Source organism: Molossus molossus, unplaced genomic scaffold (genome assembly GCF_014108415.1).
Source record: "Molossus molossus isolate mMolMol1 unplaced genomic scaffold, mMolMol1.p scaffold_m16_p_6, whole genome shotgun sequence".
Lineage (NCBI taxonomy): Eukaryota > Metazoa > Chordata > Mammalia > Chiroptera > Molossidae > Molossus > Molossus molossus.
The window spans coordinates 76,202,391-76,228,141 of NW_023425399.1; the positions used below are offsets into that span (position 1 = coordinate 76,202,391).

The 25,751-nt window shown below is 45.6% G+C and overlaps 1 protein-coding gene across 3 annotated transcripts in view; it reads right to left on the reverse strand.

Moving 5' to 3' along the window:
* Positions 1-58: 58 nt before the first annotated feature.
* Positions 59-25,751, reverse strand: part of NPC1 (NPC intracellular cholesterol transporter 1) — a 46,894-nt gene continuing 21,201 nt past the window's right edge. For 2 of the 3 annotated variants that reach the window (XM_036245705.1, XM_036245703.1), the window contains exons 5-25: positions 24,363-24,530; positions 23,547-23,796; positions 21,582-21,655; positions 20,659-21,029; positions 18,999-19,225; positions 16,366-16,466; positions 14,104-14,206; positions 12,775-12,964; positions 11,920-12,102; positions 11,077-11,191; positions 9,287-9,414; positions 9,054-9,194; positions 7,966-8,055; positions 7,119-7,309; positions 6,681-6,796; positions 5,931-6,060; positions 3,668-3,868; positions 2,610-2,841; positions 1,809-1,922; positions 907-1,069; positions 164-259 (exon numbers count right to left, since the gene is read on the reverse strand). In XM_036245705.1, coding sequence (XP_036101598.1) covers positions 177-259; positions 907-1,069; positions 1,809-1,922; positions 2,610-2,841; positions 3,668-3,868; positions 5,931-6,060; positions 6,681-6,796; positions 7,119-7,309; positions 7,966-8,055; positions 9,054-9,194; positions 9,287-9,414; positions 11,077-11,191; positions 11,920-12,102; positions 12,775-12,964; positions 14,104-14,206; positions 16,366-16,466; positions 18,999-19,225; positions 20,659-21,029; positions 21,582-21,655; positions 23,547-23,796; positions 24,363-24,530 — 3,371 coding nt within the window. In that variant the 3' untranslated portion in view covers positions 164-176. Of the gene's footprint in view, positions 260-906; positions 1,070-1,808; positions 1,923-2,609; positions 2,842-3,667; positions 3,869-5,930; positions 6,061-6,680; positions 6,797-7,118; positions 7,310-7,965; positions 8,056-9,053; positions 9,195-9,286; positions 9,415-11,076; positions 11,192-11,919; positions 12,103-12,774; positions 12,965-14,103; positions 14,207-16,365; positions 16,467-18,998; positions 19,226-20,658; positions 21,030-21,581; positions 21,656-23,546; positions 23,797-24,362; positions 24,531-25,751 lie in introns of all 3 variants that reach the window. The other variant, XM_036245704.1, reaches the window with a different exon arrangement.

Consider the following 25,751-nt stretch of genomic DNA (forward strand, 5'->3'; position numbering starts at 1 on the left):
GGTTAGTAATACTGCTTGACCAGCCAGATGTGCATTCCTGAGTTTACAAGCGCTATGGGCAAAGCTGCTGCTGTTAGATCCCCAGGTTCAACTTTGCCTTGACAATGCAGTTACTGTCCATAGGTGAACTGACCGACCCACAGACACAGTTCAAAGTCCCCAAACCTGTAAGGGGGTTAGAAATTTAGGAGGTGTTCTCTCTCTGTGCCTTTATATCGCTCTTGAGTGGCCAGACTTTTGGCTTTATTTATTGATGGTCCTGTGAAGGATAAAAAGAGTAACTTGTAGCATTTCTTCAGGAGAGGGGGAGTATTTTGTATACCAACAGAATTACCCTTTCTATCTCCCAGACATTAAAATTAAAATAAAGAACAACTAAAGCCCTCATTTTCTCAGTCTATTTCAGTGCTTCAACTTAATTACAAAGCTATATATCAACCAAATTCACATTGTTCTTCTGACCATACGTTGTTACGGAAGCCAAAGAAGATCACAAGGATGGACTCAAACTAAGAGGTGGGCAGCGGGGGCAGTGTTTGCTGGAACAGTGAGCTGGGGGCATAACGACAGCACTGCTGGGTTGTGACTGGCTGTCCAGTCGCTCAAGGGCACTCGTCCCTCAGTGACAGGGAGGAGCTAGCTGTCTGGGCCCCTGATGTTCAAACCTGTTCACAGTTGGACTTCAGGGCCTGGTTCAGCAGACAAGTCAGCCGTCCAGAAAGTGTTAGTTTACTAAGAAGTGGTTTGGACAATCATGAAGCCCCTGGATAAGACATTTTCTCACAGAAATCTTTTTACTTAGCACTATTTATCAAATGACCAATTAGTACAAGTTCAAATACTTCAAAAAATGCTTCAAGATATTAATTCTCCTTCAGTAACATGCTTCCCCATCCCACTTCTTACCTATATAACTGAGTAAGACAGGAAGGAAGATCAATCCATGAGTGGCTCCCAGTAAGACCATAGCTAAATACATCCTGAAGTAAAATATCTGGAAAATCTGAGATTTGGCAAAGGCCAACACCACAATCCCTCCAAATTTTGTAAGTGTGATTCCACTGAATACCTAAAAGAGAGATGGTGTTAGAAACTGCCTTAATCAACCTATTATAATTGAACACTTCCTAATATAGGGATTTCTTAATAGTCAAGGTCAAAAGTCACGGGACAACCTGAGCATTCAGAGTTACTGCTAAGGAGCAGTGTTCTACTTAAAATTGTTTTATTTGTGCTTATGAGCCTGAAACAACAAATTGTATTACAATGGGGAAAGTTATGTATTCTGCACAGACACCATCTGTCTCTAAAATGAGATCATACATTTCTTTACATTCTCAGGTGAAAACTATTTTAAGTATAAAATTGTTATCAAACAAGGTTTGTGTTACTCTGTGGCAGTATTTCTTCAATGGTAAAGTAACTGGTTGATTGGCTAAACCAGGATATAGAGTTGAACCAGGGAGATTTGCTAAACATCAACTACAAATTGCTCGCTGGGCTCTTGCTTTTCCAGCACACAGCTGCCTGTGTTTCAAATGAAAAGGCTTCTGGCTCCTGCTCAAACCCAGTGTTTCTGTTCTTCCTGCCTCGGCCTCATTGCTGCCTACACAAGGATTTACCAGCAGGAACAGGTCTCAAGAATTTCAGGGTATGACTATGTCATGGATTGCCTGAAATCCTGTCATCCTTAGGAGCTGCTGCTAAACAAAGGCTACAAATTCTGTTTTCCTGCTGAAGTTCAAAGTTCTTTCTGAGAAACACTCACTGAGCCAGTCACTTCACCTGAGGTTTCTGCCGTTACTTACAGAACTGCCCATGTGGGCGAGCGCGTCTTCTGCCCGCTCCACGCGGCTCCCCTTCGCACTCACTGTGAACGCTCTCGTTATGTGGCTGCAGAACTCCACGGAGATGCCACAGCTCTGAAAGACAGGGCTTCCTTCAGGGCCGGCCTCTTCTCATCGAGACCGTACACAGCCACCCGTTCCCCTGTGGCGGGAGAGGCGCCCTGAAAGCGCCCTCTTTGACAGATACTGTAAAGCCCCATCACACCAACTTACATGCAGCGAGGAACCTGTGGAACCCTCTGCGCAGCGCCCAGCGCTCCGGCTTAGGAGCAGATCTGCCTTTTCTGGGAAGTGGCGGAGCCTCCTAGGGTCGGCCCACCCCCCACGGGTTACCCCAGCACACTGCCATCACTTCTTGAGTTGAGCCTCAGGGCCACTCCACCTGCAGCAGTGGTTGGATCTGCAGTACAGATGTACTGTTTCTATTTCTTGAATGCTCATGGCTTCAAGACTAACTATGAAAAAGCATCTGGCAACTGCATGGGAACCAAAAGGTATTGGTCAGAGAATCCCATTAGGGATGGGGCAATTTTCTAAATAAAAAGTGAACATCTTGCTGTCATTAGGCTAAATACTTTTTGCAAACCCTACAGAATAATAGAATAACCAAGTTAGACCATGAAATCCCAGTTTCACTGTCATAGTAACACCCCGTCCCAATTCCATCTAGCCCTCAGTCCCAGCTCTCCATGTGGACGAAGGGCAAGACTGGACTTAGTCTTTTACCCCAAGAAACAAGTCATGTTAGGGGCCGGGACTCACCATGACCAAGTTGACCAGGGAAACCGCATTCAGACTGATGCCCCACAGCCACATGACGCCAAACATGTTGACCAAGATCATGGCAATGGTGACACACATGATCACTGCAGACCACAGTTCACAGCCCAGGAGAACCACGGTCACCAAAAAGATGGCTCCCAGGGACACGCAGAGGTTGAAGACCGTGTCGTCAATAATGGTCAGGTACTGTTCGTAGAAGACATAGAACACACTAGGAGGGGAGAGGGTTCCGTTACAGCTTGTTCTCACTCTGGAAGCGTCCTCATGCTGCCTCTACTGCAGACTGAGAAGGTACTTCCGCAGGACGCATCTACAGTAATTTGACTGGACCCGCGACTAACCACTGATACCCAAAGGAGGGCCTAATAACGATCCAATATGTGTATTTTATATAAAGTTTTTGTTCACAATCCTAATCTATCCTACTTTATAGGCATTTACAAGGAATATTCCATGGTATTTTGAAAAATGTCCTGATCTATCCTGAGAATTACCTGTGCAGGGCCGGAGCACTTTGTCTACAAGGCTAAGGAGCTGTGCCCCAGGGTTAGGACACCCGCCCTGAGAACCCCTCCCACGGAAAACAGGCCGTCCCCCTGCCAGAAGGAGTCAGCACTCCTGTAAGTGAGATCATACAGGTGAGAAGAAAACAAACCCCACTTATTTCTTCTACTTTTCTATATTTTCCAAATTCAGTATTCCATATATAATTTTTTAATAAAGAAAAAAACCCAATAAGCAAAAAAAAAAAAATCTCCATAAGGGCAGCAGTCAGGGACACTCATCAGTTCCTGTCCAGGAAAGTCCACTTGGCCGCCTCTGTGAAGCCTGGTTTCAGGCACCCCGCTTGCCACCCCTGGGTGCTATTTTGCAGTCTCTTTCAGAGTGTGAGCTCCGGCCCAGAGACCACTCAGACCTCAGTGAGTGCCCACGATGGAGGAGGTGTCGGAACAGAAGCCGAGCACCAGCATCCGACCCAGAGCCCCAGGGTGTGGGCCCTTCCCTAAGACACTCTCATTTGTACAATTCACACTTACCTGTATGGGAACACACGATAATTACTGCCTTCCTGGCTCATGGTGTTGGTGATGTTATCAGCAATGAGGCGGGCCTTCTTCATGGCGTCAATAAAGTCGGCGGAGGTCTGGAGCACGGTGTGGTAGGTCATGAAGTGTGTGGCTCCAACACCCGTGCCATTGCCAAGGATGTTAACTGCCGACCCATAAGCAGCATGTCCCCTGAGAGAAGACTCAGTGGTGTCAGAATGACCACACTTTGCAAAAACCCACAGCATCTGAGCAGTCAAGGCTAAGTGAAATCATCTGACCCGGCTCAGATAGACTTCAGCCATGGGAAAGGCCCTCTGAAAGGGACCGACAAAGGTTTCGGCTTATTCTCTCCCACACTGGCTTTTCTTTACTGCCGTTGGTTTCATTGGTGCATAGCTGCTACTGTTTCTGTATCTAGCTCTGCTCCCAATCCATGTGTTTTGATGCAGAGTTTGCTCAGCAAAGTGTTTGCCAGGAAGTGGGGAAGGACAAGGCCCTAGAGACAGACAGCTGTGAGATGGGCCTCCGGATAGGCCTCAGGCATGTGTAGGCCCTGGAACCCTTGGCAAGGTTACTGCATTCGGGCTGCAGTGTCTTCTACAGACAGGTGTACCACCACCTACTCCCAGGCCGTGAGGAGTTAGTGAACTAATATCGTCAGGTGCCTGGCATCATACTGGCACATTGGAGGCTCCTCAAAGTGGTGGCTATTGCTTCATAAAAGCTGAATTCACTTGGACTTGTTTTATGTTTTATTCGTTCTGCAAATAGACCAAGATGCAAGATTCATTTCTATTTTATTTTATTCCCACAGTGCCTAGTACAGGTCTCAAAACACAGACAGAGCCCTGGCCAGTTTGGCTCAGCGGTTAGAGCGTCGGCCTGTGGTCCGGAGAGACCCGGGTTCGGTTCCCGCTAAGGGCACGTACTTCGGTTGCAGTTTGTCCCCGGCCCTGGTCGGTCGTGCGGGTGGCGGCCACTCGATGTGTCCCTTCACATCGATGTTTCTCTCTCTCTCTCTCTCCCTTCCTCTCTCTCCCTCCCACTCTATCTGTGCAAAAAATGGAAAAATATCCTCGGGTGAGGATAAAAAAAAAAAAAAAAAAAAAAAAAAAAAAAAAAAAAAAAAAAAAAAAAAAAAAAAACACAGACAGATATACGTGACTAATGCATGATGGGACTCAGGTCAAATTATATATTCTTTTTTTTTATCCTCACCCGAGGACATTTTTCTTTCTTTTTCTTTTTTAATCATCCTCACCCGAGGACATTTTTCCATTTTTTGTTCAGATAGAGCGGGAGGGAGAGAGAGAGAGAAACATCGATGTGAAAGGGACACATCGAGTGGTCGCCACCCGCACAACCAACCAGGGCTGGGGACAAACTGCAACCGAGGTACGTGCCCTTAGCGGGAACCAAACCCGGGTCCCTCCGGACCACAGGCCGATGCTCTAATCGCTGAGCCAAACAGGCCAGGGCGACATTTTTCCATTTTTTGTTCAGATAGAGTGGAAGGGGGAGAGAGGAAGAGAGAGAAAGAGAGAAAAACATCGACGTGAAAGGGACACATCAAGTGGCTGCCACCCACCCGACCAACCAGGGCCGGGGACAAACTGCAACCAAGGTACATGCCCTTAGCAGGAACCGAACCTGGGTCTCTCTGGACCACAGGCCGACGCTCTAACTGCTGAGCCAAACTGGCCAGGGCTCAAATTATATATTCTTATGAAAAACCAGGGATGTCCAGGGTTTACCTGGCATCTATGTGGATACTCATCTTCCTCCCTGAACGTTTCCAAATCACCCACCTTAGTGATTCCTATCTTGGCTGCCTGGCTGGAAGGACAGGCTGGTGAGCAGCTCAGTGGGGCCAAAACAACCTAAACCTAATCCAGGATGACATCGCCCAAGCAGAGATGCTGTCCCACATGCGCATGGACACGGCTGAACAGACCACTTCACACTCTAACATGCCACACGTTCCTCCTCCCCCGGCCCCACTAGTAACAGCGAGGGCCAGACGCAGGGAGAAGCCTACGAAATGAATGCTCAAGCTAGGATGAAATCAGGTGGAAATGCAGTTTTCTTTACAGGTGTTTTAGAGGTTCCTTTGCTGTCCCAGAAGCCTCAGGAAGGGTGAGGAGGGGGTGGAAAAGGCCTCTCCCACACAGCTGTTCCTACACCCCAGCCTTGTCCTTGTTTCCAGTGCAAATACAAGCAGGTGCGTACTGAAGGGCTCAGTGGCACTTACCCTTTGCCACATTTGGGGTTCGGGTTATCAGAAAGGAACATGGGCAGGAATCTCATGAAGTCTTCACCCTGAGGTCTCTGTTTGCCCTCTGGAGTCAGAGGCCTGCAGCGGACACAGGCAGGGTCGACCACTGGCAGAAACATGGCGGGAGGAGACAAGGAGAAAAGAATGGGTGGCCAGATTTTACTTTAAAACATTTAAAAATACTGTTAAAGAAATGAGGCCAATTCTTTTTCCTTATCCAAAAGCTTCAAAGCGCTCTCCGGACTCACGCACTGGACACCACCTCCATGTGAGGCTGTAAACGCCTCCCCCAGCAGCTTTCCTGCCGGAAGGACGGCCTCTGCGGGCGTCACCAGAGCTCAGAGCTTTGATGTTTTCATCAAGAAAACTCGAGCACAAACTCAACACTCTTGCGAAAATGTAGGGCAACAGTGATAAAAAAGCACACTTATGAGAAGCTCTGGCCAGATACCAATCAACAGGCAATGGGTGTTGTGGGGATAAGATGAGAAGCCCCAAAACTCTGAAAACCAGAGTCCCTGACTCAGGCCTTGTTCGCCTGCAGCCCGCGGGGGGCGGAGGTGGAATGAGGCGACTCTCAGAGTGAATGAGGACGGGACGATAACACGGGGTGAGACCCAGGCTGGCAAACAACCAGGTATAAATGGAGGTGAACGGCAAATGATTTTTACATTATGTTACAAGTTATCAGATAGAGGAAAGACTTGGAAAAGGAGGAGAAAGTACCTGAAGCGTTGCAGAACTGCTCGGTGCTGTTGTAGACTCTACAGCAAGACGACTGCGGCTTAATCCAGTCGAAGTAGTCGTCAATCCAGGACGAGGGAGCAAAGCCTATTCGGGTACTAGAGGAAAGGAGAAAACACGATTACTTGTCCCACGAGGAGGAAGTCTTTAGTTCCAGTTCTTTTTCTTGAATTCTTACTTCCTTTCTAGCTTTTATGCTGCTACTTAGTCAAAGACAAATTACATTAGCACTTCATGGAAAAACCCTCGAAGAATCAGGTGGTAAATTAGCCTTTCAAACGTTGTGTGCGCTCAGGTAAAGCTAGACTCAGCATACATTCTAAAAAACAAATTTTCTAAGAAAGTCTATTTTCAGTGAGAAATTTCAGGCCGGGGTCCCTCTGGCCAAGAGCCGGCAGTGCAGGAAGACGGGGTACTGACTAGTTGTCCAGCTCGGCCGCAGTGAATATCTGCTGCACCAGGGAGTCGTTGTTGCAGCCCATGCCCCCGCACACCATGTTCTGCCCCTTCAGGGAAGTATAGTCGTGCCCCTCCTCCAGCACGAAGTAGACAGGCGGGCCTGCGTGCAGGTACTGACTGAGGGACTTGAAATAATCCATCACGTAGGAGTCCTGAAAGAAGAGCCAACAATAGGACAGTGTGAACGTTCTGAGGTGTCTCAGTGAGACTGACAGAACCAGGAGGCACTGGGAGGCTCCGGGCCAAGAGGCTGCAGGCCCAGACCCAGGATTCCCTGCACAGTCAGTTCCCACTCTCCACCTTCCTGGGGCCCAGGGCGCTCCCCCACCTGCTCCCAACATCAGGAGGGCACCTCACAAGGTAAAGACTGGCTGCCTGCGCCGTGGCTGTGCCACAGAGTGCTGATGTCAGAATGCCAGGCCCACGGTGCAGAGCTTTGTGGCAGTTCTTACCACAGGGCAGAACCTGCCAGCACTTGCCTTCACAAGCAGGCATTAACTTGGAATATCTGCAGTCAAGTTTTCAAAAATGTATTCACCATTGGCTAAATAAGTTAAAATTTAAAAAGTATCATACGCCCAGTTGGTGTGGCTCAGTGGCTGAGCGTCAACCCGTGCACCAAGAGGTCCCAGTTTGATTCCCCGTTGGCACACGTGCCCGGGTCGCAGGCTCGATCCCCAGTGGGGGGCGTGCAGGAGGCAGCTGATCAATGTTTCTCTCTCATCAATGTTTCTATCTCTCTCTCCCTCTCCCTAACTCTCTAAAAAAATCAATAAAACATATTAAACAAACAAAAAAAGCATCTTACTTCTGGCATTGAAAGAGACTGATCCAATCCAATTTCTACTTTGTTCAGGACCGCAATGCTGAATGACAGAACACCCACAAATACTGCTATCTAGAATGAAAGTGAGTCACAAGACAGCAACTGCTTAATTATAATGAGCTGAAAAGCATAAATAAAATCTTAAGTACACACATAAAAAAGACTTCTAAACTGAAAAGCAAAGTAAGACGACACACCAAGTAAACAGGAGTGTGGACTAGGGGCTGAGATCAGAGTATACAGAGTTAAACTACCCAGGTTCAAATGCTGGCTCCTTCACACACGAGCTGAGTGACCCCGGGGAAGCCACTTAACCTCTCCCAGTCTACATTTCCTCATCAATAAATCAGGAAAAAGATGACTTCTAATATCAGACAGTTTTGTGGATTAAATGAGAAAAATTATTCTTAATTAAATTAAGAATAATCTAGATTTTAGCACAGTACCTGATATTATGTGCTCAATAAATGTTACATGTTGCTCTTACTTTTACTATCACTAGAAACGAACATATGTTCTTTCAGCAGAGAAGTGATACATGACCACTGTTGGCTACATCAGCACATACACTGGGAACAGCTCCGGCCTGGCGCTGAGGACCAGGGATTGGGGTGGACCAGGGATTGGGGTGGTGTGTGTGTGGGGGGGGTCACCGCTCTGCAGAAAGATCTCCACCGCAGTGGCGGTCGTGTGACTCTTCACATGGGGTAAAATGACACAGAACTAGACCCACACATTGTGCCAATAAATCCCAGGTTTTGATATTGAACTACAATTCCATAAGACCACAGGAGGAAACTGGGCAAAGGGTACCCGGGGCCTCTCTATACTTTGCAACTTTCTATGAATCTAATTATTTCAAAGTAAAAACTTAAAAACTCTTGCTTATATACCAACTGCAAAAAACTAGCTAAAAAAGATTTTCTATACATTTGCATGTAGCTGCTTTTATGTTTTTGCATACACAGCTAACAGTGGTTAGAATGTCCTCCCTGAGCGACATGATTCTTAGAAGGCAGGTGGCCAAGTCTGGGCCGGGGAGGAAACAAGCACCACAGACCAGCTCTCACCACGATCGGCCGCATCCAGTCCTTCAGCAGAAGTGGAGAATAGGAGTTCTTGAAGAAGCGGAACAAGAAGCTCCCTGAGGTCTGGCCGCCAGCTCCATCGTCGGGAACTCTGATACAGCAGAGGATGTCCAGTCGGTTTTTCTGAGGGGACACACAGGAACAAAGGTCATGCCCTCCTGCTGCTTCAGCTAGACTCTAGACTCAAATAGGCTGCAATCCTGATAACAACTCACCTCTTGACGCTTGATGTCTAACCCCAAGAGACTCACGAAACAGGTAATCTGAAGCAGGAAGTCGATGAGGACCGCCATCCCCGCAAACAGAGAGAAAGTGTGAACGGCGGGCATCACTGACAGGGCTCCTGCAGGGAGAGGAGAGCGGCCATCACGTCCCCTCACCGCAGAGGCTCCGCAAGTCTTATGTCCTCGTGTCCATTCGAGCACAAGGACCAGGACAGGCCAAAACCGTGAGAAGACTGCCCCCCCCCCCCCCAGGATGCTGCGAACATCTGTGGGGGTCACGCCCGAGCTGGAGAAGAGCCTGCAAGCCCAGTGTTGTTCAAATGGTGTTAGCATCAGAACCACTTGGTGAGTAAAACAAGTAGGTTCCTGGGCCTGGCCCCATCTTACTTAATCAAGACAGGGGGGATTCAACCCAATTCTCGTGTATTCAACAGGCTCTCTGGGCAAGTTTATGCACATTAAAATTTGGGAACCATTAATACAGGCCATGTCTTAGAGTACCCTCTGCTTCACTGTGAGAGAGGAGCAGCATTTTCCATCTGCTATTATATCAACATCAGCCTCCCAGTGTCTACGACCAAATGCGGGTGCTCCGAGTCAAACGCGCCGGCGAAGGCGGCCACTGAGACGGGTGGCTCGTGGGCCAGACGCAGCCTGCTTGGCCCACACTCTACAAATCCATTTTAAAATTTAAAAATAGTTTTTAAAATAAAATAAAGAGCCAACATTTAACAATGAGATTCTGATTCACAGTGTTGCTTGAGCAAAAACAACCGGATCTAGCAGCACTGGCCTTGCGACACAGGACTGCCTCTTTGGGTCAGGACCCCTGTCGCAGTCCCTGCTCCCAATGTTCTCCCAGCCGCTCCACCCTGAGACACTGTCAGCTGCTATTATCAACACACTTGCCCTGTTTTTCTTACAACAGAGGCAAAAAGAGGGAATAACTGGTTTGCACCTGCACCCGTTAAAAGGAACTGTAAGGCCATGGGCTTCAAACCACACTGCTTCACAGAAATGAAAACTAATGTGCTAACAGTGTGTCTGTGTTGAAAGGCTACCACCTATGATGTTCCTACAACCGCCCTGTGATGACCTGGTGGCCTGTGTAGGAATTTCTGTTTGGATTGTGTGTCTTCTCTGGACTTGCTGCGTGATTCTTCAAAGGATGTAGTCAGTTTTCTCTTACTACACACCAGAGATGGGGGCAGAAACAGTCCCACTCGTAAGACTGGCTGATTTCTCCACATGAAAGAAATACAAAAGAGCTGGCTTTTGTTCAAGCTTATTCCGGCTCCTTTTACTGAGGCAAGATCCAAGAACCTCTGCTCATCAACAAGGCCCTTCCCCACTGAGCTGTGTGTACAACGGAGGAAGACGACCTAAGAGAACACCACCAAACACCTTGCAAGCTAATGCTGTGGATTTTGGAGCTGCTGCTTAGAGTGTTGTTTTGAGAAGGAGTCTGTGGCCATTCAAAAATGCTATTTTCAAATATTGACATTTGCCATGGGTGCCGAAAAGGGGAAGTGGCAGGGGAGTCCCGGGTATCTGGACCCCAAAGGTCAACACTGTCCCGAAACAATGTGAGAAAGAAGACACTGCTAAATGACACCCAAGATACCGCGAGCAATTGTTCTTGCAGTCCACTCCGATACTTCCCAATTACAGAATAAAGCTTAAGAGAGGAAGAACACAGAGGTGCATATTCAGATACCCAAGCCCCTTCTAGTCCCAGGCTTGGCAAACTGTGGGACTGGTAGAATTCAAAGAGCAATTACCTAAGAAAAACGCTACTGCCTCTGAAAGGGACGACAGGAACATGCTGGGAGCCACTTCTCCGAGGACCCTGCCCAGCTGCTGGTCCAGGGTTTCCCCTTGAAGACGTTCATCTCTCTTAAGAAAAAAAATTAAACACAAGAAATTAAAATTTCTCAATAACCACGCCACCTCTTTGCTACTCTGTGTTAACAGGAAAGAAAACTGATTAGTGGCATCTACTTATTGCATGCAAACTTCGGTGGGGGACTTGTAACATGTCCTGTTAGTTCATTCAGAGCACTGCTGACCTTCTGTGCTAGGTAACAGGTGAGAGGCTCAAGGAAAGAAGACTGGGTCGTTTCATGAGGAAAATACATGGAATGCAGGCTGCAGGTGGCTGGACCATTCAATGACATGCCACTGAGTCTCCACGCAGGCAAGGGCTACAGGACAAGGTGACCATGTGAGAATTGATAGAGACCATTTTCTACATTAGCAGGTCCTATGTTGACCTTGGTCTTTTTAGTGGCACTGCTGACAAACCTTTCATTATTCTATACTATGTGGAGAATCATTTAATAGCAGTCACACCCAAAGTATTTTCCACAGCGTGTTAGCCCTTTTTGCATGTACGTTGCACATATTTAAAACCAAATTCTCACTTTATTCCATCAACCAATGAGAGGGGTGAACTTCTTGGTCCCCAAATGTCCAGAACAAGTGACAGACACCAGAGAACACAGAGGAAAGGAAACAAAGTGTCCTGTTGTCCACCCTTGCAAATACTCTGCATGGAGCCAAACAGCCATGAATGGAGCTCAGTCCCTGTCAGCTGCCGAGTTCTGTGAGACGGTGAAATGTACCTGGTAGGTCTGGACCAGAATGAAGATGTTGTCCACCCCAACAGCCAGCACCAGGAATGGGATGACTTCAATCACAATGAGGGTGAGGGGGATCCCAGCGTAGCTGAAGATGCCCAGCGAGCAGGCCACTGAGCTCAGCACGATGAGGATACCTGCGATGCCCAGGGAGATTTTAGAATCCACCTGAGATGCAACAAAGGCACGATTGTCCGTTAGGGCGTCTTCTGCTCTACCTGTTACTAAGGTCCTCATCTCTACTTCGTTACATGGATACAGCCAATCTGGAGCTAAAAGTACAGTTCCCAGTTTGAGAAAAAATATGAGAAATTGTCTAGGTCTTCCCAAAGACCATATTTTACAAGCTTCCATTCTTAGGTGAGGAGGTAGACAAATCAGAAAAAAAACTGGACCGCTCTGGTCCAGAGAGACCGGGGTTTGGTTCCCGCTAAGGGCATGTACCTTGGTTGCAGTTCGTCCCCAGCACTGGTTGGGTCGTGCAGGTGGCAACCACTTGATGTGTCTCTTTCATGTCGATGTTTCTCTCTGTCTCTCCCTCTATCTCCCACCCCACTCTATCTGAACAAAAAAAGAAAAAATGTCCTCGGGTGAGGATAAAAAAGAAAGAAAAAGAAAAAGAACTGAACCATGTGAAATAAATTTTAATTGAAGATAAACCAAAAAATTGGAACTGAGGGAAACAGATGCAGGGAATAGAAAATGTTACATACAACTGAAAAAACCCAGGGGAATTTAGGGCAGATTTGAACATAATAAATCAGAGTTAAGTAGAGGCAAAGAACAGGACACACGCTGTACACTGCCATTTCTAACAACACAGACACGCACCCCACTTACCAGAAGCCTGCTGCAGCTTTTGATGTGGCCCAAGGCTATGGAGATGTACAGGAACATGACGGCATAGCTGATTACAATGGTGAAGACATCACTGTCACTTTCACGGTTTAGTTCGTCTTCGATACTTCGTTCAGCAGTGAAAGAAATGCTGAGATTCGAATTGTTGTAGTTTTTCACAAAGTTAATAAACCTAAAGGGTCAGAAGAATTTTATATTTTTACTTTAAACTCGGTGACAACAAAGTGAGGAGCTTCTTCCCAACTTAAAAATTTTTTTATTAATTAAAAACCTATTTAAACACAATTTTTTTTATTTAAAAAAGACTGCCCTTTTCCATAAAACTGCCTTTGCACCTTTTTGAAAATCATCGTGTTCGTCAGCTTCTGATCTGTTTGTCCTGTTTCCTTGGTCTGTTTGTCTATCCTGACACAAACAACACACTTCCTTGGTTACTTTAGTTTTCTACCAGTCTGAAATCAGGTAGTGAAAGTGCTAAAATTTGTTCTTCTCTTTCAGAGTTAATTTGGTTATTTCCCTCTTTTGTTTTCCATATGAATTATACAATCTGCCTGTTAATTCCTATGAATTAGCCTGCTGGGATTTTTCACTGGAATTATGCTGAAACTACAGGTCAGTTTGGGAGGCCCGCCCTCCTCAGCGCTTGCCCGTTCTCTGAAGCAGTGTTCTCAACCGTCCTAATGCCGCGACCCTTTAATAAAGTTCTTCATGTTGTGGTGACCGCCAACTATAAAATTATTTTCGTTGCTACCACATAACTGTAATTTTGCTACTATTATGATTCGCCATCAGAAATATGTTTTCCAATGGTCTTAGGCAACCCCTGTGAAAGGGTCGTTCCACCCCCAAAGGGGTCGCGACCCACAGGTTGAGAACCGTTGCTCTAGAGGCTGCAAATACAGTTAAGAACTTCCTGGATATTTTTTCTAGCATGTATAGTACATATTTACTTAAACATGCTAACTGCAATTTTTATTTAGTACATCTTGAACCACTTGTTACCTATCTTTAACGACTGCAAAGCTTTCTACTGTACTCATCCCTAATAATGTACATTCAGCAAGTTCCTGGTTTTGGCTGTTATAAAATGATGCAAGAAAAATTTCTGCATATAAACTTTTGCATGTTCAAACAATGTTTATAGGCAAACTGATTTACAGATTTTTTTTCTTAGCATCACTAGTAGCAAGTGAAAAGACAGAGCTCAGATTTGATGTTCGCTAGTTTAGCTGAATGAAGTCTGGTGCCTCTGCTAGAGGACACCTTCCCACAAAACAAAGACAGGCTGTTCAGACCCTGTGAGCAACTCACTCTCTTTCCCAGGCCTGGGCCCTCTGGAGCTTCTCAGTCTCATTATAGTAATTGTTGACAAGAAAGGTAATCACAAGGGCTGTGGCGTTATTGTAGTTTTGATCTAGAAAGAAAAAAAATGTGACATCAAAAAGATTGCAAGTATGCAGAAAATAAGATGAATACACGGGGCAAATGACAAGCTAGCCAGGTGGCTGATTTCTCACGGGGGCTGTAGACTATTCCTGTGCTCTAAGAACAAAAAAGGAGTTCACTTAAATAGTGTCGCTGTAATTCAGTTAATGAATAAAAAGCATTCTCTGTCTGAAGTAGGCACGAGTCATCAGGAAGAGTACCTTTTTCTTTGATTACATTGCACGTGCATGGTAAAAATTTCAAACAGAGCAGAAAGGTGTTGAGTGGAAAGTGTCTCTCCTTCCTTAGTGCCCTTTCTGTCCTCTCAGACCGCCCGATCCTGCGACTGCCCGTGACTCTTCCCAGTGACACCGCATGGATGCACAAGCAAATACGTATCCTCTTCCCTTTCCTTCTCTTTATACAAATAGTAACGTACTATTCTGCACAATATGTTTTTAAGTTTGTACCCTGACTTTCGTTTTAGTACATAAAGAGCTTCCTTATTCTTTTTGCTGCTAAAATATTTTCTAGAATAATTTAATCAATCTCCCATTGATGGTTATTTTCACAATTTTTAAAATTATCAACACAATCACCTCAAGGAATAACCTTTTATTTTTAATGTGCAAAATACATAATTGTAGAATCAATTCTTACAAGTATAATCACTGAATCAAAAAGTTTGTGCATTTCTAATTTTGATAGATTCTCCCAAATTGCCCACCAAAAAGGCTACCCTGTTTTTCATCCAACAAAATATCTACCGAGACCACTTTTATGCCAGGCAGGATTTAAGGACCATGGATACATCAGTGAACAAAAGTGATGACAATCCCTGCCTTTTCCTGGGGCTTATATTCTCGTAACCACTTTACACTTCCAGCAACACAGTATCTTTCCCATGCTCTCACCTATCCCCAGTTTACTGGGCCCTTAGATTTCTGCTGATCTGTTAGGTAGAAAAACTGAAGCGAGATGCATTTCACTAATTAGAGGTGAGGCTGAGCATTTTCCCTATATAATGAAAAGCCATTTGTATTTCTTCTTATGTTAACTTTCATATGGCTTACCCACTTTTCTTCTGGGTTGTTGACCTTTACTTTTTTTCACAAGAACTCTTTATATATTAAAGAAATGCTGTTATGTATACTAATTTTTTCCTCCAATTGGTTGCTTTTACTTTTTTAAAACTTAATGATATATGTTCTCCACACCGAAATTTAAAATTCTCATGTAGCCAAATTCATCAGTGTTTCCTTTTGTAGCTTCTAGGTTTTATCTAGAAATGACTTCTCCATTTAAAAATTATTCTAAAAAATTCCTCCTGTACTTCTTCTAGTCCTTGAGTAGTTTCACTTGTTACCTCTCGCTCCCGGCTCCCTGGAATGATCTGTGGAAGGCACGAGGCAGAGACGACATTCAGTGGTGACGACCTGACTGCATGTTGGGGCCGCCGCCTCCCCTCCACCAGTGAGCAATGGCGTTTTATTACATGAGGCAGAGTGACATGTAACTACAGATCACAACTTCTAAGGAGAACATTTATTTGGTGGAGAAAAACTTCTGAGCTGCCTGTAATTAGGCTTGAGGTGCCAGTGCTGCCACCTGAATCAGTGCCCACTGTCCCAGTGCGACCTGTTCCACGGGGCTACAGGAACCAGCGGAGGGCAAGCCAACTGCTCCTCCTACCATAAAGTGTCTGAAGTCTTAACCAATTTGTTTAGAAGGAAAAAACCCCATCAACTGTCTTTCCCCACCTTACACAGTATCTCTTCCCTGTTACAGATGTTCTTAGCCCGAGGTCCATGCATTCAGCAGAGGCTGAACAGATGAACTTCTAGGGTTTCAGGAGCTCCCTAAGCTGCGCAATACATTATGTGATGTACACAATTACACTGTTCTGGGGACATGGCCTTAGCTTTCGACAGCTTTCCAAAGTGTAAACTAAAAAACAGCTAACACAATCCACTTTTTTTAAATCCAGGAAAAAAACCAAACCCAAAGGAACTATTATATTTGGGATTTAAGAGACAGGGAATTAATAACAGTGCTTAATTTATAAAACCTGTATGATTACCATTTGACTATTAATAACAGAACCAAGACGACGTAATGTAAGAGGAAAAGCAAGCTTCTCTCACTTACCGTCATAGCCTCCTAGGACGAGCCACGGGAACACCGGCCCACCGAACGTACCCAGACAGGGATCGTGGAGCAGGCTGGTATCGTTCAGGGAGGCAGGAGCCCTGCCAAGAAGTTCAGAAGACAGCTCCCAGTTAGAACCAGCCTCCAGACATCAGAGACTTAAAGTTTATACAACGGACAGTTAATCAGACTATCCTATTATTCATTCAGTCAACAAAACATTTACCTATTCTCAGCATAACATAGGTCCTGAGGTTCCTTAGGTAAATAACACAATACAGTTTAGCACTTGCCTTTGGAAGCTCGGAGTCACCGAGCGAGAGGCAGGCAAATACAACATGGTGACTTAGTTACTCGGTGCCTGGTACACAGAGGGAGCAACTGATACAGGGGAAAACTGTCACCGAAAAGAGGAGACACCTACAGAACCAGGTCTCTAAGGCTGAGGGAGAACTTGCCTGGGAGGGACAAGAGAGGCTGCTCCAAGCAACTGCAACTGGCGGTGGGGCTGGGCGAGGAGTGAGAACAGGCATGTGAGAGAGGAGACCGCAAGAGGGTGACAATTTGAGAAAAGAAGTCCTGTGTCTAGAGCATGGGGTGCCCACGGGGGTACTTCTGAGAGGAGTTGGGCCTAGAAAGCGACAGACAATCACATGCCATATTAAGCAGTTGGGATTTTTCATCCTGTAGACACTGGGGAATAGAGACCTCGGGGAAAGGGGCCATGGGCTGTTTTACAGATGACTCTGGTGGCAAAGTGGAAGACGGTCTGCAAGTGGGAAAGAAAAGGGAAGTGGGAGACCAGTCAGGAGGTTTGTGCAATGGCCCAGGCAAGGGACAACCAGGAGTGCAGTGAAGACAGATATCAGCGGAAAGGAACCAGCGTTCCAGGACAGAGCATGAGCCAGACTCTGCTGGGCACTGAGAAGTTCTCGAATATAATCCGAACCAGCAGCCTTGACAGCCGACGGATGGTGGAATCAGGCCCCACAGGTCAGGTCACCTGCTTGGGGCAAACAGGCTACAGGCAGCCAGAAGCTGAGTCCCTTCATCCCACAGCCTGACTCTGCCCCCGAATCATGGTTCTGAGAGCTCGTCCAGAGGTTAAAATCACAGAAACAATATGAGGAAGAATTCAGGGACACAGCCTCAAGTTTGAGTAAGTAACTGGTAGATGCTGAGGCTGTTACATAATACAGGGGAAAGAAGTAGATCTGGGCAGTTAGGTTTGCCATTCTGGCAGGCCCTTCGGGGGAAAAAGCCCAGAAAAAGTTGGAGGGTGAGAGCTGAAGACACACAGCATAACTAACCACACACCGAGCACAGAGCCCTGACGCACAGGACAGGAGTTACTGACACCTAGATACGTCTTGTGCATCTCCTCCATCACAAAATTTTGTTGAGTTTGATTTTGTATAACAGCAAGTAAATAGTTGTTTTTTTCTTTAAATATAAAAATCACACAATATTAATTTTTTTCAAACTGTCCATGGCTCCCCTGTACCCTTCACCTTGTGGAAAATGCTGGTTTAGGATATATGGGCATATCCTTTTTGTTTTATGGGCTGTTTTTAGAGGTGACCTCCTTGAAATAGAGTATACACAGCTCAACCACCTAAAATGTCATGTTCTCATAACAAAAACAGAACTCAAGGCCATCAAACCAGATCAGAAGCCAGTGCGTTCAACTCTGGCGATGTGGTTAGCTGAGCAGGGTGCTCAAAGTCAGCTGAGTACACTGCTCAACTAAGAATCCTTTTCCACAATGAAGAAACAGCTATGGTGACTGTTTGGCTGAACAAGTGTCTCCAGGTCTGGTCAAAGGGCAGGACATCACAGGTCACCAAGCAGAGCTTCTCCGCCTCCTCCAGGAAGCAGCTCCCCCCGCCCCCCATCTGCACCTGCACACCGACCCTGCCCCCAATCTGCACCTGCACACCGACCCTGCCCCCAATCTGCACCTGCACACCGACCCTGCCCCCAATCTGCACCTGCACACCGACCCTGCCCCCAATCTGCACCTGCACACTGACCCTGCCCCCAATCTGCACCTGCACACCGACCCTGCCCCCAACCTGCACCTGCACACCGACCCTGCCCCGACTCCGCACAGGGACACTGCGTTTTTAAAACAATTCAATGTTATGGTATACATTTCTACTTGAAAGATAAGAAAAAGCACCATAGGTATTTATTTTTGTAAAAAACCAGCTCTAGAAACTTAGGGACTGGTATGGTAGATAAAACTACATGTTACCAATCCAGGGATGAGTTAAAGGCTGAGAGGTACCTGCTGTTTCTTGATTACACATCACAAAAGCTCTACCTCAGTGCCTTTGTACTTGCTGCTCTGTCTACTTGGAACACGCCTTTCCTTTCCCTTTGAGCAGGTCTCTACTCCGTCTAAGGCAGGCCACCCACTGCCCTGTCTTCTTGCCTGGCTGTATCTTCTCCATAGCTCCCATCTCTACCTGGCATTAGAGCATGCATCTATTTGCTTATCGTCTGTCTCCCTCCGTTGGAACATCTGCTCTATTTGCTCACTGCTGGGTCTCTGGTACCTACAATGGTGTGTAGCAACAGCAAGTGCTCGAATATTGGTGGGATGAACGAGTGACCATCCTGCCACGTACCGTACACAGTACAGAAAGTGTGTGTGGTAATCCGCATACACAAAGAAGTCATCCCCTATTTCGTGGTCCAGAACGGAGTGGCTGTTCTGGAAGTAATTTAACACACTCATGATGGTGCAGTTCTTGTTATACGGTGAGAGAGGGGCCAAGCAGATGTCTCGAAGTGTCACGGTCTCATTGTTGTAAGATGTAGTAATGTTTTCGATAGCTGTCTGTAAGTCAAGAACCTGAAAGAAGATACAAATCCAGAAACACATCAAATTTCTCTCTGAGTTTGACTCACCATCATTGCCCTGAGGAGTCAGAAGATAAAGCTTATTGCCCTGGCCGGTTTGGCTCAGCGGTTAGAGCATCGGCCTGCGGTACAGAGAGACCCGGGTTCGGTTCCCGCTAAGGGCGCGTACCTCGGTTGCAGTTTGTCCCCGGCCCTGGTTGGTCGTGCGGGTGGCAACCACTCGATGTGTCCCTTCACGTCGATGTTTCTCTCTCTCTCTCTCTACCTCTCTCTCCCTCCCGCTCTGTCTGAACAAAAAATGCAAAAATGTCCTCGGGTGAGGATTAAAAAAAAAAAAGAAGAAGATAAAGTTTATTGGGGGGAAATCCTTCCGAGATGGGGAAAGGACTAACACACACACTATGGTAAAGTGTCTGATGACACCAAAGGCCCAGTCTTAGAGAATAGCTCCCTGGGATGGAGACCCAGTTATGAGGTGTCCAGAGAGACAGGGAGGAGACACCATTACCAGGCCAGATCTCAGTGCAGAACACATGAACGTGTGCCTTGCACCCTTCTCCAGCAGTGACCAGCAGGGCCAGAGGGGAGACTGGGCCAGTTTACCTTGTCTTCCTGACACTCCCCTCACTGACAACATACCACCTGCTGCCTTGCTCCAGTCTATGATTATTTATGTACATTCTCGTATTTTCTAGTAGAGAACACACTCCTGCAGGTGAAAAACTGCCGTGCACCTTCTGCAACAAGTTGGAAAAAAGCTACAGGCAGTCGTCGGTGGGGAGAAGATTCTACTAAAGTCTTGGGACCACTCTGATGTTTCTCAAGATATCCGACTTTCTGGGGGCAAGACCAACATTGAAAGGAAAAACCATGCAACTGTTCACTGAAAGACAAGTGGGATACAGTTCATTCACGAATACATTTCTCCAGGGCAAGCATGACAGAGGAGAGCAGGATGGATCTCGTCCAAAGCGTCTCTCCCCAGACACAGTAGCAATGCCTTCACTTCTACAGGAGATTAGCAGTGACCCAGCAGCTCCTCCCTTGGTCCCTAGGACAGCATCAGAGGCTTCCTTCCTTTGGGTTCCAGTGTATTACTTTTCAATTACCACGGGGAAAAAAATTAATAGGTTCCTAAGGTGAATTATAAATGCATTCTGCTTCAATAGAGAAATGCTCATCTCAACTCCTAGAAAGTAGCAAGACCTACCATATGCAGTGAGTATGTAAGTGGCCTACAGCCGATTTTTCATTAGGTTCAACACCTGTCCCTTTTCCTTGGAAATTCACTTCACTTTTACCATTAAGATGTTAAAAATACACCACTACATTCAGCTCCAAACTCATCCAGGAGAAAGGGTCAGCATGTGAAAGCCAGCCAACCACTGTGTTCCCTGGAACTGATTTCTGCAAAGGGTAGATTACCTGGTGCAAGATCTGTTTGTTGAGCGGAGCTCCAAAGGGCACGTCGGATCCTGAGGGGTACGGGTGGTAAATGTGCATGTCAGTGTGGGGGGCCCGGATGATGAGCTGCTCCGTGCGGAAGAAAGGCCCAAAGTGGGTGTCAAAGTACTCTTTTTCCAGGCGTGCCTGGCTGCTGGGAGCTGACCAGAGGTCAACTGGATTGGTCGTGACTTGGACAAACACCAGGCCTGAGGAACAGGCAGCAATGAAGGCCAGGGAGAAGAAAATGACACAGCCGGGGTTTCGGACACAGAAGGAGCCCCACTGTGTGAAGAGCCGCCTCAAACAGCCCTCAAATGCTGCACCGAGTGGGTCGCAGCAGGGTGCCTCTCCTGGAAGAGCGGGAGAGGAAGAGAAGGCGGAGGTTAAGAGCCCAGTCATTCCTGAAAGTTGGAACAGGGAAAGCATTAGCTACTTCTCCACCCAGCAGGGATCCTGCCTGCTCTGGGGACGTGCAAAGACTCTCCCCAGCCTCAGCCCTCAGCTACCTGCCTGATGGAAGCCACCCTTCTTGCCTGGCCACAGTGATCCCCATCCCCTCCCCACACAGGACTGATGCTCACACAAGCCTCTGAAAGGCAAAGTTCTCTGTCCAAAACAGTTCCCATCATCCTTTCCTGCTCTTCCTGCTCTCAGCCTGCTAAGTTGGCACCTCCACAGCTCTATCCCATCCATCATTATTCTACTGCTGTTATTACTTCACTCCGCTCTGCCGCCCTGACTAGATTGTAAGTGCGCAATGGCAAGGACCTGTCTTGATCAGAACTGTGTCCTCAGCACTAGCACAATCCCTCTCCCAGACAGGTGCATGAACAGTTGTTGAGGAAATGAACACCCACACCAACATAATCCTAACCCTTTTATTTAAGTACAAATGTGCCTACCTTTGTCACCGGCATTTATAGGGAAAGCTATATTGCTGTCAATGGGGGTGTACTCAGAGACAAAATACCGTTTTCTGAAAAATAAAAGCATGTAAGTAGTATCAGTGAATTTCAACATAACAAGGCTGTTCTGACATTCCCATAACACCTTTAAAAGTTTACTTCCTCATCCTGTTTTCTTCTTCCCTAATCGTCACCTTCCTTCCCCTAAGTTCACAAAGAGTTAGCATAGTCTCCATGTATCTCCCCTAAGATATTTATCAACTATGAAGACAGAAATAGTAACTTTACAGTGGAGAAACCTGGAAGAGACCATCTTAACCAAGTGATCAAGGTTAAACATCACCAGTGATGAGACGTGCTGACACCATGTGCCCCTGACAGGATACACTGAGAAAGATGCAACATCCCTTCTGTGATATTCCTGGTAAAAAACCCTTACCCTCAACCTAATCGTGAGAAAACATCAGATAAAGCAGAATCAAGGACATTCTACAAAATAACTGACCAATCCTCATCAAAAGTGTCAAGGCCACCCTGGCTAGTTTGGCTCAGCGGTTTGAGTGTCGGCCTGTGGTCCAGAGAGACCAGGGTTCGGTTCCCGCTAGGGGCATGTGCCTCAGTTGCAGTTTGTCCCCAGCCCTGGTTAGGTTGTGTGTCAGGCAGCCACTCGATGTGTCCCTTTCATGTTGATGTTTCTCTCTCTCTCTCTCTCTCCCTCCCACTCTATCTGAAAAAAAAAAAAAAAGTGTCAAGCCATAAAAGAAATGGAAAGACTGAGGAACTACCTGTCATAGATTAGAGGAAACTAATAAAACACAGTAAGTGAATGCAATATGGGGTCCTGAAAAAGAAAAAGGCATTAGCGGAAGAACTGGTGAAATTTTAATATAGTTTAAATTTAGCTAATAATATTATACCACTGTCATTTTCATGGTTTTGATAATTATATACTATGGGTTATATAAATTATAACATTAGGGGAAGCTGGATAAAGGATACACACACACACACACACGTATTACATATATATTATATATATTACACACATACACACTCTCTCTCTCTCTTTCTACTATTTTTGTACATTTTTGCTGTCTAAAATGATTTTATTTTCTTTCTTTATTTATTTTTTATCCTCACCTGAAGACATTTTTCCATTTTTGTTCAGACAGAGTGGAAGAGAGAGAGAGGAAGAGAGGAAGAGAGAGAAACATCGACATCAAAGGGACACATCGAGTGGCTGCCTCCTGCACAACCCCAACTGGGGCCAGGGACAAACTGCAACCAAGGTACATGCCCTTAGCGGGAAGTGAACCCGGGTCTTTCTGGACTGTGGGCCGACACTCTAACCACTGAACCAAACCAGTCAGGGCTAAAATGATTTTAAAATAAAAAGTTAAATAAAATAAACTGTCCTAAATCAAGATGCAAATATCTAAAGGGACTATGGTATTGCATTTAAATAGATTTGAATCAGATTTGTCTAAGACTTTCTGTTAAAGAATGGGTGGCTGCCCTGGCTGGTCTGGCTTAGCAGTTAGAGCATTGGCCCGTGGACCATAGAGTCATGGGTTCAATCCCCTGCCTGGGTCAAGGTTGTGTGGGAGGTAACCAACGATGTGTCTCCCTCCCTCCCTCCTTCCCACTCTATTAAAAAAAAAAAAATCAATGAAAAAATATTCTCAGGTGAAGATTAAAAAAAAAAAAAATTGGGTGGCCACTGCACGGTGCTTTAATCCACACATCGTTTTGAATAAATCAATGAAACCAACTTCAAATGTTTCAATGTCTGAACAGGCCTTGATTGTTTACTACTTGCAAGACATAAGCAATTCATGGAATGGTTTTAATGCAGATAATTGTTTTCTGTTCTAATTAACCAAGGTCTGCCAAGTGAAAACTGGATGTGCAACTTGGGTAATTTTGCTCTTTTTACTCTGAAGAGCAAATAAAATGGCTTACCTATAGCACCACACGGCAAAAAATGCTCCAAAAAACACGAGCAAAAATGCCATGTAGGTGATCCACATGATGACATACATGGCATCCAGGCCTAAGATTCTCCAGGGAACAGGAAGGGGCGGTGGCTGGGGCTTGGGGCCACAGACCGCAGAGCAGTCCTGGCAGCTGCACGGCGCGGTGACGTCATCCACAGACTCGTCACAGCCCTTGGTGGCATTGTTCATGGGCTCCATCCCATGGGCTGGGAGATCTGTAGCGAAGGTTGTGTTGAGTGAATATCTCAATTAAAAAAACACTACAAAGTTTGTATTAAATTACACTGAAATCCAATGATAAGCATGCTGAAATATATAACATGACTAGAAGAATAAAAAGGACTGGAGGTTCTGTTCGATCAAATTATATTTTAGTCCTATAAAATTTTAAGTTACCTCAGTAAGTTACCTCAATAACGCTGAGCACGGATAGGTTTTGTCACTGAGATTCGAGTACATCACTTTCTACTGAGGAGCTAGTCTAATACTATTGCAGAGCTTCTGAAAAGGCTTTTGGAACAATTTTTGACCTTTTATTTTTTTAAATTAAAAAAACATCACTTTTTCAATTATGTAGCAATACCTGAAGGCAATTCTTCCTCCTCCCTTCCCACTCCCAGACCCTAAATTAACCAGGGGCAGGATAAATGCTCCAGTTACCTCTCTCACTGGAGGGACATTCCAGTAGCTAGTTACCTGAATTTATCTCCCTGTTGCATTGTAAGGTTCCTGGGCTTTAAAAAACATCATAAGTGCCCCAACCTTGGGAGTCCATGTCTACCTGAAAAAATGGGTGTGATGGTGAAGGGTGCCTGGCCGTTGTCCTTATTGAACATGTACTCGATCCAGTTGGTGGCATTGCAGGCATCGGCGTCCTTCCCACAGAGAAGTCCCAGGGCTTTGTCATTACTTGAGGGGGCCTCCACGTCCCTGCAGGCATTGTACATTGCTAGTAGAAGAATAAGGGGAAAAGACTGCTTTAATTCACTCAGTGAGACCTTACAAAGGCCTCTCATGTGAACTCCGAAATCCATATACACTGCAATCAGAAGTTACGGACAGGATCAGCCACAGTAAACACTAAGGGCAGAAATGGAGATTATCCCTGAAACCAGTTTATCACACCTCCAGGCCAGATTCCAAGTAGCAAACATAAACATTAGCCAGGAAAGGCTTACATCATCCCACAGCTCACAATACCTTGGAGAAGTATCATCCCTACTGTATGGAAGCGCACACTAAGGCTGAGGAAGTGAGGGAGCAGCGGCTAAGAACCTGAGCGCTTCTTCAGTTACTAAGGCTGGTTCCAGAAAACTTCTGCAGTAGGAAACTACAGGGCTGGAAAATAAAGGAACTTAGAGGGAACTGGATTTAGGGCAGAAGTCACGTGGGAATAAACCTGCTATTACTATCTTTTTTAGGTTTGAGTACACATAAACAAAGCATGCTAAATAAGGATAATGCCCACAGCATTTTGCACATAAGGAAGTAGTGGCAATGCATCCTACATTATTTATCAGCCCCTGCTTGTCAGAAACTTCCCAGGATCTTCTCCTAAACTTTAAGGAGATGCCTATAAAGTCACTGCATTTTACTCTCACTCTTGAAAGACAGTTTAGCTAGAGTGATAGTAATTTTCTTTAGAACTCTGATTTTTCCATTGCCTTTTGTTGCTGGTAAGAAAATCTCCAACTGTCATTCTTTTGAAGTGACTTATATTTTTTCTACTTGCTTTTAATATCTTTGTCTTTGGAGTTTTATAGTTTTTCTAAGTTATATTTAGATATAGGTTTCTTTTTTTTTTAAACAGCTTTATTGAAACATAATTCACATACATATAATTCATTTAAAAAATTGTAATTTAGTTGACTTTAGCATATTCACAGATAGGTGCAACCAATACCACAGTCAATTTTAGAACATTCTCATCACCTTAAGAAAAGAAACCCTGAACCCTTTAGCTAATGTTCCCTTATCTCCCCAAACCCTAAGCAACCATTATTAATCTACTTCTGTCCCTACAGATTTGCCTATTCTGGACATTTCATATAAATGGAATCACATAATATGTGGTCTTTTGTGACTGGCTTCTTTCACCTAACATGATGCTTTCAAAGTCCATCCATGTTGTAGCATGTGTCAGTACTTCATTCCTTTTTTATGACCAAAT